Source organism: Gossypium arboreum, chromosome 13, assembly GCF_025698485.1.
Source record: "Gossypium arboreum isolate Shixiya-1 chromosome 13, ASM2569848v2, whole genome shotgun sequence".
Taxonomy (NCBI): domain Eukaryota; kingdom Viridiplantae; phylum Streptophyta; class Magnoliopsida; order Malvales; family Malvaceae; genus Gossypium; species Gossypium arboreum.
In genome coordinates this window covers 128857287-128868505 of record NC_069082.1, presented here as the reverse complement: position 1 = coordinate 128868505, position 11219 = coordinate 128857287, and the positions used below count along the sequence as shown (strand labels likewise).

General features: G+C 29.9%; 2 protein-coding genes across 2 annotated transcripts; one reads left to right on the top strand and one right to left on the bottom strand.

Annotated features, from left to right (window-relative positions):
• The first annotated feature begins 293 nt into the window (after window positions 1-293).
• On the top strand, window positions 294-4169 carry LOC108486462 (tropinone reductase homolog At2g29290-like). The gene is made up of 5 exons (XM_017790521.2): window positions 294-485; window positions 612-819; window positions 1713-1929; window positions 2761-2867; window positions 3810-4169. The coding sequence occupies exons 1-5, from the start codon at window positions 397-399 to the stop codon at window positions 3996-3998; spliced, it is 810 nt and encodes a 269-aa protein (XP_017646010.1). The 5' UTR covers window positions 294-396; the 3' UTR covers window positions 3999-4169.
• A 202-nt stretch (window positions 4170-4371) lies between these two features.
• On the bottom strand, window positions 4372-8482 carry LOC108486460 (methylsterol monooxygenase 2-2). The gene is made up of 7 exons (XM_017790520.2): window positions 8290-8482; window positions 6948-7085; window positions 6641-6786; window positions 5987-6106; window positions 5669-5881; window positions 5474-5554; window positions 4372-4636 (listed from the first exon to the last, which is right to left on the bottom strand). The coding sequence occupies exons 1-7, from the start codon at window positions 8317-8319 to the stop codon at window positions 4549-4551; spliced, it is 816 nt and encodes a 271-aa protein (XP_017646009.1). The 5' UTR covers window positions 8320-8482; the 3' UTR covers window positions 4372-4548.
• Window positions 8483-11219: the final 2737 nt, after the last annotated feature.

The following is an 11219-nucleotide window of genomic DNA, read 5'->3' as shown; positions in this document are numbered from 1 at the left end:
TCGATTGTCAAATCGTTGCTTGGAGCTCGCTAACCGACTTTAAAAAAAACTTAAAGACCCAATAACTTAAATAAAAACTTTCAAATAGTTTAGTGACTTAAATGAAAACTTTTAAGTAGTTCGAAGACTATTTGTAACTTTTTGAAGTTAAGTAACCACAATATAAAGTTATTAATAATTTAGTGACCTCTAGTGGAATTTACCCTAATTTTTCTATCATTTATTTAAAAAAAAATTGTTTTGTATATGTCAGTTTCAGTACGGAGGAGGATATCATCCCCTCCCCCACACACTATAAATACATTTAAGTTGCAGCAGGTTCTCTTCAAAATAAAATAAGTTGCAGAACAGACCAGGGAGAGGAAGAAGCTTAGAAACTAAAAGAAGAAGAAGAAAATGGGTGAAGCAGATGGGTTTAGCAAAGATAAGAGATGGAATCTTCAAGGCATGACTGCAATTGTTACCGGTGGAACCAAAGGGATCGGGTAATTGTGCTATGAATTTTATGATTTGTTTTCTTTTTCTTTATTGCCTTCAACTTGTTTGCTTTTATGTCAATATGGAAAAAAAAAAAAAAAACCAAGTATTGTTGTTAATGCGATGATGATTAGGTATGCAATTGTGGAGGAATTAGCTGGACTCGGAGCAAGAGTACATACATGCTCTCGAACTATAACCGAGCTCAACGATTGCTTACTCGAGTGGGAGGCAAAGGGTTTTCGAGTTACAGGTTCAGTCTGTGATGTTTCGAATCAAGCTCAAAGGGAAAAGCTATTAAACGCAGTGTCCTCTGAGTTCAATGGGAAGCTTAACATCCTGGTAAGATTTACCGCTAACATTCAATTTAGGTTGAAATATATCATAGGTCCCTATAATATTCATAAATTTAAAATTTAATCTCTCTACTTTTCGGATTTCAAAATTCAGGTCAAATTGTTAACACTTTTTCTTTTTGTTACATTGGTTGGTGTGACATTTTGAAATTTAATAAAAAAAATTCACTTGGTAGTAATGTAATTAAAAAGATGACGTTGTAATGAATTTGAAGTTAACAAAATAATTTTAACCGTGTTAACAATTGGACTTGAATTTAAAAATTTAAAAATTAGAGTGACTAAATTCCTAAAAATAAAAATATAGAGACTAAAATTTAAATTTATAAAGAATAGACATATTTTAACCTTCAATATATGAGCACAAAAAATATATAATAGATATGGTTATTAAAAGTTTATATAAAAAAATTTTAAACGATGCAATAGTAAAGTTGAAGGTTTGAAATTTATAATGTATTTTAACTAACAATCTAAACTCAAACTAACCTAAACTCGAAATAATTTAACAACTCGAAATGATACGAACTCAAAACAACACAACTCGTAAAACCTGAACCACAAACCCGAATGACCTAAATTCAAAATTAATCAAAGTCAAAATAACTCTAACCCTAAGTAACCCAGAAATGAAATTGACCCGATGCTAATATTGACACAAACCAAAACAACTTGAAAATTTTGAAACTTATACTAACTCGATTCATATCAATCTAACAAATTTTACTCAGAATGAGAGACAAAGACTTGAATAAGATGAAATTCAAGTCTATACACATAAAAACCTAATCAAAATCGCCACAAGTCCACTCCGATCCGACATGACCCCGTTGAAAAATTAAATCGATCCGAATTGTGATGAATGGTAAAATTTTGCAGGTAAACAATGTGGGACTAAGTATGGGGAAACCGGTGTCGGATTACACGGCGGAAGATATTTCAAAGCTGACGAGTATCAATTTTGAATCAGCTTATAACATTAGTATATTGGCACGTCCCCTTTTGAAAGCTTCACCCGATGCAAGCATTGTGTTTATTTCTTCAGTTGCTGGTATATTACCTGTATCTTTTGCACCTGTATATGGAGCCAACAAAGGTAATATTACTTTAGATGTTTTATATTTATATAAATTTTGATACCTTAATAATTTATTATATATATTTATGAGATTTATTTTATTTGTATTAAAAATTAATTCGTATTTTATTTATCTCATCATGTCATGTCATATAATATTGTGATTCAAAATTTGATTATTTTCGCATTAGATTTTATATTTTTTGTCGTTTTAAGGATAAAATTATAATGGAGATTCTTATACTAAAAGTTGAATTATATTTTATCTTTTACTTTTAAAAAATGGGTAAAATAGTTCATGTACATCATATCAAAAAGTAAACAGGTTCTTTTATTTAAAATTTTATCCATTTTTACTATTAAAAACTTATCCATGTACATCAGATTGAGATACACGTGGCACGCTAAGTGTAACTGTCTGGTTAGTCTGTCAGTTACACCAATTTTTAACAATATAAATGGATAATTTTTTTAATAGAGAGAATCAATTTTCTCTTTGATCTAACATACAAAAACTAATTTACCCATTTTTTTTTTAGTAAGGGGACAAAATTCAATTTAACGCTTAGCCCTATATATAAGCAAAGATGGCAACAAGCAATGGAAAATTTATGCTTTAGTCCCTTTAAAATTTGTAGAGTTATAAAGTTAATATATGGGTAAGTTTGCATTTTTGGCCCGCCGAGAATGATACAAATGTGATTTAGTCTTTATAAAATAGTAGAATTATAAACTAATACAATGATAAAATTACGTTTTAACTCTTATAAAAATTTATAATTCTGTACCGAACTCTACAAAAAATTTATGGCTTTAGCCTTAACGTAAAATTGTGTGATTTTGTTGCAGGGGCCATGAACCATCTTGCAAAATACTTGGCATGTGATTGGGCAGGAGATAATATTAGGGTTAATACTATTGCACCTGGAGTAATCAAAACTCCCCTTAGTGAACAAGTAAGAAACTCTTAATCATGGTGAAATCAGTTTGAAGAAAGGTTTTAAACTGGTTGAACCAGTTTTAATATTTTTTTTTACTGATTTATTAATCGAACCATCAGACTAATGAACTATGACTTAACCAATTCATTCATTGGTCTAATTTTGAAAAACTTACTTTTAATTGAGTTAGGATGTTGTAAAAATACCTCAAGTTTAACTCAACATTCAAAACTTGATTCGAGCTCAACCAAATTTCATATTCAAAATTTAGATTTCATTCAAGATTTTAAAAAAAAAAAAAGAATTACTTGAACTTATTTGATTAGGCTTGTTCACCTAGTATTAAGTAAGCTCGGTTTTATGATTGAATTCAAACTCTATAATTTATATTCAAGTTAGAGCTCGGATTGAGATTTTTCAATTACAAACTAAATTTATGTATATTATAAAAAACTTGATTCAACTTGTATCTTATCAGGATACTCAAATCGGTTTGCTCGATAGTTCGACTATAACGATAGAAAAGATTTTGATTTTTTTTCAAATTGAATCCAATTAAGTAGACAATTATGGTGAAAGTTAGGAAATCTTTGTATTATAGAGGATATATCAAATGAGTTTTTCTATTATTAAATGGATCAATCTAGTTCCTATACTATTAAAAAGAATCAAATAAGGTCAAATTAGAATATAGTTAACATTTACGGTTAAAAAGAGTTAATATTTATAAAGTTTTTATAGTTTTATAAATAAAATATTTTGTTTGGAATTAAACTATAATTAAAAAATAATTTTCAAGATAATTTTATATAATAAATGTTAAAACTATGTTACAGTTCGGGTTTATTTCATTTTTTTAAATAGCATAGAGACTATATTGATCTATTTAACAATGGAGGGACCAATTTGATACTATATTTACAGTACAGCTATTTATTTATTTATTTGTTTTTGCAGTTTTTCGATGAGAAAGATGAAAGATTAAAGGAAACCATAAACCGAACACCATTAGGACGGCTTGGCCAGCCGAAGGAAGTGTCGGCTATGGTGGCTTTCCTGTGCTTACCGGCGGCTTCCTATTTAACAGGGCAGATTATTTGTGTTGATGGTGGGATGACAGTGAATGGCTTGAACTTTCCTAAATAAATCACAGCCGTGAGCCAGCTCTCATGAAAATGTGGTGATTAAATAAGACGAGCTATGAAGCTAGAGGATTCATAGCCGGTGAAGTTTTTAATATTAAAATATTTTACCTTTTGTAAAATGTTATATGAAATAAAATATTATATTAATTATAAAAATACCATATATTAAAAAAAAAAACTGATTGTTTAATACGCCACGAGGAGAAAATTTTGATGTCACAAATAATATTCAAATAATATCACATATATTTTTAAAATATTATTTAAGATAACGTTAGAAAGACATATGTTAACCATTTAACAATGCTTGTAAAGACTATTCAACTCTGAATATATATATTTTTATTTATTTGAAAACATATTTTAAATGCATATTTAATTAAAATTATATTTCATTACTTTTAATTTTTTTTACCCCAAATTATTACCTATGAAAACGATAACATGACACTTTATTACTGTTGAAATAAAAAAGATAAATTATACCTAAAGTCATTAAACGATTAATAAATAATCCCGACCCCTCGAACTCGAAACTAGTTTTCTCTCCATTATGTTTGCTTGCTGTCATCTTCGACTCCGACTCCGTTGTGTTTTAGTGCTTTCAGCTTTCTGTAGCCTTTATCGGTACCGAATATCCTGAGAATACAGGGCGGTCACTGCTGATTAGTATGTATATTAACAGAAAAATGATCTCCGGAGGATAATAAAGTCCGAACCCAGAGGGCTATTATGAGAATCAAGATCGGTTTCGAATGACAACAGATAAAATTTGAAGGGTACGTCAAAATTACAGACGGTGCCATGTACATGATGGATTCTAACAACGCATACATTCATCGCAAAACTTTCTTACGAGATTATTGACATCCAAATTGACAAACCTTTGACGGTGTATCAGATGCTAGAAAGTCGGTTTAACATTTGAACGACGTGAAGAAATTCCTAGTGAGTAGTGATCGAGTGCTTCATGTACATGCATCATGCACAAGTGTCGGACAAGGGTACTTCAAGAAAAACATATTGGCAATCACAATAACCTACAACCGGTAAAAGGATCATGATAGTTTTTGTATTTGGAGTTAGATTACATTTTGTCTCCTTTACTCAAGAAATGAGCAAATTAGCCATTGTACATTTAGATCAAAGAGCAAACTAGTCCTTTCTGTTAAAAGTTTCATCTATTTCTACTATTAAAAATTAGCGTAGCTGTCGAAATAGCCAGTTATATGTGGCATGCCACATTTAAATCATACTAATGTATAGGGATCAGTTTTAACTGTAAAAATGGATGGAATTTTTAATAGCAAGACTAATTTACTTTTTAATTTAATGTAAAGGAATTACCTTGCCCTTTTTAGTAGAGGGGGTAAAATGCAATCCAACTCCTAATACAAGGGCTTCTATAGTACTTTTACCCCTACAATCTGACCATTGAAAGCATACTAATGATTCGAAAAATAAATCCAAACTCACCAGTCCATGTAAATGAAAGTGGATGAGTAGTTGCCAGATTTCGTGTAAAGCAAACGATGATGATAGTCATGAAAATCAGCACTGGAAAAGTGAAAAATATGAACAATTACTTCATGGCCGATGGGTTAAAATAAAAAACAATAGAACTACGCACACTCGTGAAGAAGCAAAGTGACAAGTGAACACGGAACTCACCCCCCATATAAAGGAAGAAAGTTCGAGAGGCTCCATGGAAAATGGTAACCACAATGTGCCTCAACTGTCTCGAGGACTCTAAGAACCATCCACAACCAGAGAGTAATCAGATGTGGGCCGGTGATGGCAGGACCAACAATTGTGGCAAAGCCAAGGAACAATATCTCAGCTGGGTGAGCATATTCCGATGTCAGTCCGAATGGTGTTGCATATCTGTGTAGTTTATAAGATTATCCGATTAGTACATGCAGAAGAACCTAGAACGAAGAACATTGCTCGTAGTTTTAAATAGTATAACCATCTAATGCTCGGACTTACTCATGATGGACACTGTGTACATGCTTGTACAGCCATTTTGTATGTAAAACACGATGTCCCCAGTAAAACACAAAATCCTCCAGAATGAAGTAGAATATTATCTGAGTTAGAACCACTTTCCTATGAAACCAAATAAGGATGCAAAAAATTAGAGCTTCAAAAACAGAGAATTTAATTTCATGCAGGCAAATCTATAGAGGCCCCTGTAATAGGAGTCAAATTGCATTTTGCCCCCTCTACACAAAAAATAGGCAAATTAGTCCCTGTACGATAGACCAAAGACCAAACTGGTTCTTTTATTGAAAATTCCATCCATTTTTACTATTAAAAGCTGGTCTCTATATGTCAACATGACATACACGTAGCACATCACGTGTCAATGTCTAGTTATTCTGTCAGATACGCCAGTTTTGAACAGTACAAATAAATGAAGACTTTAACAGAAAGGACTACATTGCTCTTTGATCTAATGTAGAAGGACTAATTTGCCTATTTTTTGTGTAAAGAGGACAAAATGCAATTTGACTCCTATTATAGGAGCCTCTATGGTACTTTTACCTTCGGAGAAGTAATATAATTCACGATATTATGATCGAAGGGTGAAAGAATCAAGGAAAATATAAAGGCTCTAGCATATAAAGAACCTGAAAATACCAGGATGGCAATGGTAGACTACTTCTCATGCCCATGCATCTGAAGACGGGATACGAGACAATCATAAGCGGTAAATTGACGCTAAAATGATACAAAAGTAGGCGAGTGATACATTTTTCTTGAGCAGTAGGGGTATTGTTTTTTATCTGCGTAGAAACACAAATTACAAACGAAACTAATTTATTATGAATTAGATAAAAACGAAAGATGTTTTTCCATCACGAACAACCCTTCACTCCCCCTTGCCGGTTTGTATGCTAAAATAATAACGATCGACAATGATAGCAGCAAAGAAGATGGAGTGAACCTGAATCTTGTATTTGCTTAGCAATCCAGCTCTTTCAAGATATATAAATGGAAGCCCAGACAAGAAGAAAACACTTTCATGAAGAAGGAAACTTCCCATACTAGCTAGTTGGAAGTCGCTGAAATGCGTGATCAGATACTGCACAGTAAACAAAGAACATTTTTCAAACTAATTAGTAGAACTACGTGTCAAAAGGTGGAATCAATAAGCAAAACTAGACAAATTCGCGCTTCAAACGATTGAAAGAAAAATCAAAGATTCATCAAAGATCCTTCGATGTAGACCAAATAAAATTAAGATCTAAATAATCACAATGAAGAAACACATATTCAGTGGCTAATCAATGGCATTAAAATATATGTTGCTCTGAGTCTTGATTTTTCATGAATTACCTACGTCTAACACTTGTGTCCGTCACACAGATATGAGGATATCACTTCGAATGATCCTTCAAATACATGAAAAAACTTAGAAAAAAAACTAACCATACTTGTGCCAGATACATACCCATTTGACACTCACACCCAAGTCCAGAGTAACATAGATTAAAACTATATAATGATATCATACACATATATGTATATAACAAGAAAAAAATGGCGAATCAGTGACTTGGACTCAAACCCCAAACCAAAGTCCATTCTGCAGCTACATCATCCCAGTTATGTTAACCCACAAAAGTATATGATTCAAACTGAATATGTATACGTATATAACAAAAAAAAAAAGGTGAATCAGTGACTTGGAATCAAAACCCAAATCAATATCCATTCTGCAGCTACCATCATCCCAATTACGTAAACCACAATGGTATATTATTCAAACTATGTATGTATGCATGCATGTATGTGTATGTAATAAAAATATATGGTAAATCAGTGACTTGGAATCAAAACCCAAATTATTATCCATTCTGCAGCTACCATCATCCCAATTACGTAAACCACAACAGTGTATTATTCAAACAAACCATAACAGTATATTATTCAAATTATGTATGTATGTATGTATATTCATACTATGGTGGCATAATGAATTTCAGTTTATAACAGAGAAAACACTGCATAATAATATTTAAACAAATCTTAGCATTGTAAACATCAACATCCATCATCTATCTACCATCTACATTTACTTTGAATGTCACCCTCCAAAAAAACAGCCAAAACAAACAAACAAATAAATAAATAAAATCTAAAATTTTCAAATCAAATATAATCAGAAACTAATCAACCCCTAAACCTTGAAATTGAACTAAGTTAATCCCAAGACCACATAAACCCCAGCAAAAACAGATCCACAATAAAGCAAATGAGCGAAAAGCAAAGACAGAAGTTTTTACCAGCCAACCAGATTCAATGATGGAAGCCATGAGAGTGATGCTTGGAAGTGACAAGCAAAACACTGAGAATCCAAAATGGGTTTTTAATTAAAAATTAAATCCTTGCGGGAGAGAGAAAAACAGAGAGAGATAGAGAGACAGTTATAGATACAGAGAGTGAATATAGAGTGCGGGTAAATAAAGACCACTAGATGTATTGCCGTATAGTCTGTCTAATGGAATCAGGGCTTTCTACATGGACTTTTTGGGGTATAATGCAAAGTTTAATTCTTAACTTCTACATTTTTTTCAATTTAATCCTTTTCATTTTTTGAGAAAATTTTGACCTTAAATCCTAAAAAAAAAACAAATCTGACCATTAATCTTTTAAAAAGAATTTTATGATTAAATCATTTTTTAAGGTCTAAACTTGATAATTACGCTCATATTGGAGTCTGAACTTTTTTTGACCAAGTTAGACCCTAAATTTGACAATTAACCCCACATTTAGGCCTAAAATAGGCACATGTTTCCATATTAATTTCTAATATTTTCTTTAAAACCCTAAAGTTCATGTTTTAATATGAGAATATTTGTCAAGTTTAAGGATTAACTTGAAAAAAAAATTTAAATCTTAAAATGAGAATAATTGTCAAGTTCAAAACCCAATTTAAAAGTCAAAATGTAATTTATTGAAGCCAACCTAACTTACCATCAAGGCCCAGTGCTGCTTGGTACATATTGCTTTAGTATTAACTAGAGTATTAATAATCCGCATTGAGTATTAATAAGAGTTAGGTGCAGCATTAAATATAACTTTATTACGTGAGATAACCACAAATTCTAAGTAAAATTAATATTAAGTAATTTTAAATTTTAAAATATTAAAATTTAATTTAAATTTTTAAAGTCAAAATGTAATTTTATCATTTTCATTATTTATAGAAGTTACAAATTCTAAAGACTATAGGAGAAATTGTTTTTCCCCTTTATGGGGTTGTTACATTTAAGGTTTTACAAAATTCAAAATCAAGTCGGATTATACATACGGGCGAAGTCAAAATAAATTTTTAAGTGGGGTTGAATGAAATTTTAATTTTTATAATCTATATATTTATAATTTTTAAAGGATTAAATCGAATATTTATAATTTTAGAGAGGGCTAAAGTATACTTTTATCTTTACTAATTTAAAATTTTAAAAGAAAATTAAGAGCCTAAATATAAATTTTTCATTTTAGAGGGCGAGCCACCGCCACCACCACCTCAGATCCGCCTCTGATCATACACCAAAACAAAAAGTAAACTTAGTGCATAATTTTTTTTCTCTATAACTCGAACCCAAAATTTTATTTAAAAGAACATTAAACTTATTATCATTTAATCCGATAATTTAAATTAATATTTTGTCTTTATACATTAATAGTGAGCTATAATCTTACATTTTTATTTGTGATTAAATAAATAAGTTGTAAAAAATATTGGTTTCAAGTTGTCATAAAATTATATTTGGAATATTTTATATGTTTATATAACACTATAAAAGAGAGTTTTGACCAAAATGTAACTAAGTGGTGAAGGGAGAACTGGAGGAGTTTTCAACTTTAAAAGGTCATAATTTTAAAACCTCATTATTAAATATTAAAATTAACATTATATAAAATATGATTTTAAATTTTCTAAAGGGACTAAATTTATAATTTATCATATTTGGAGGCCCTGCCCTTGTATCTAATTGAAAGTACATAGTTTTTGAAATTACTAAAATATGTTTCAATAAATAGACAAAATATTATTTTGTTTTCTAATGCATGCAATAAATTATAATCTTATTTTTATTTGCCAACTCTTAATTATTTAAGTAATGATGATTAGATGTAGATTGATAGGAGGATTAATTTAAATTTTTTGGATTGGTGTTACATTGATATTTTTTTTCCCTTAAAAAGTGGTCAAAATCATATAAATATATCGATATTAGTATGATGGAATTGTGAACCCAGAACGAAATTGCGAACCATTTGATCAAATATTCTGTTACAGGGTTCACAGGATTACATTTTTTTTGCAAAGCCACATCCTTCAATGCGGGGTCTAAATGCTGACTGATTATAATGTTTTTATTATGTTTTAATTTGATTATAATAGTGTAATCGCTTAATACTAAAATGCTTTTGATTAAATTAATATTTCCCTTTATTTTAGTTGAGTTTCACAGTGTGTATTATTTTATTTTATTTTATTTTGATTGTTGATTATAATTATTCGGACTATATTGATGGCGATTATAATTATAACTTTTAAAATTAAAATTATACTTCAAAAACTCGTTGTATTATATCCGCTAACAAGGTTGAAAAACTATCGAGTGTTTTTCTTATTAGTTATATATATATGTATATATAAAGAGATAAAATAACATTTAGTCCTTGAATTTAGAAATTTTCCTAAATTTAATCCCTAAATTTTGATTTAATTAGGTGCGATAATGTAACATTCTGAAATTGGAATATATCATCACACTTTAAAGGTTTTCAAATTTAACGGTCAAATTTGAAAAGAAATTGTAAAGTTTCAGGACTAATGCGAATAAAAAAATTTAAAGACGAATATGAGAAAATTAACTGAGTTAAAGGACTAAAATAGTTTTATATCCCTATTTTTAAATATGAATTATTATTTGAGTGAAGTTTTAAATTCTATAAATGGAATTAATAAATCTACATATATTACGTTAATTTTATTTTTTAAAAATACTAATTTAAATCGTATGTTATTATTCCTTTCTAATACAATTAATTAAAAAAAGGTACCAGAAAACATCATTTTTGTTTTCATTAAACATAAACATCACGCGTTTGGAGCCTAAAACTTACTTATTTTGAAAGTTTACAATTACGTCCTAGACTTGTGTCGGATTGAATATAGATCTTCATAGTGCTCAAATTTTAA

Bases quoted from the DNA above. Each gene is read 5' to 3' on its own strand.
- LOC108486462 (XM_017790521.2), top strand. From the start codon at position 397: ATGGGTGAAGCAGATGGGTTTAGCAAAGATAAGAGATGGAATCTTCAA. The intron at 486-611 runs GTAATTGTGCTA...GATGATGATTAG, and splicing joins GGTGGAACCAAAGGGATCGG to GTATGCAATTGTGGAGGAAT. The intron at 820-1,712 runs GTAAGATTTACC...AAAATTTTGCAG, and splicing joins ATGGGAAGCTTAACATCCTG to GTAAACAATGTGGGACTAAG.
- LOC108486460 (XM_017790520.2), bottom strand. From the start codon at position 8,319: ATGGCTTCCATCATTGAATCTGGTTGGCTG. The intron at 6,787-6,947 runs GTTCACTCCATC...GTTTCTACGCAG, and splicing joins TAAGCAAATACAAGATTCAG to ATAAAAAACAATACCCCTAC. The intron at 4,637-5,473 runs GTGAGTTTGGAT...CTGTATTCTCAG, and splicing joins ACTTTCATTTACATGGACTG to GATATTCGGTACCGATAAAG.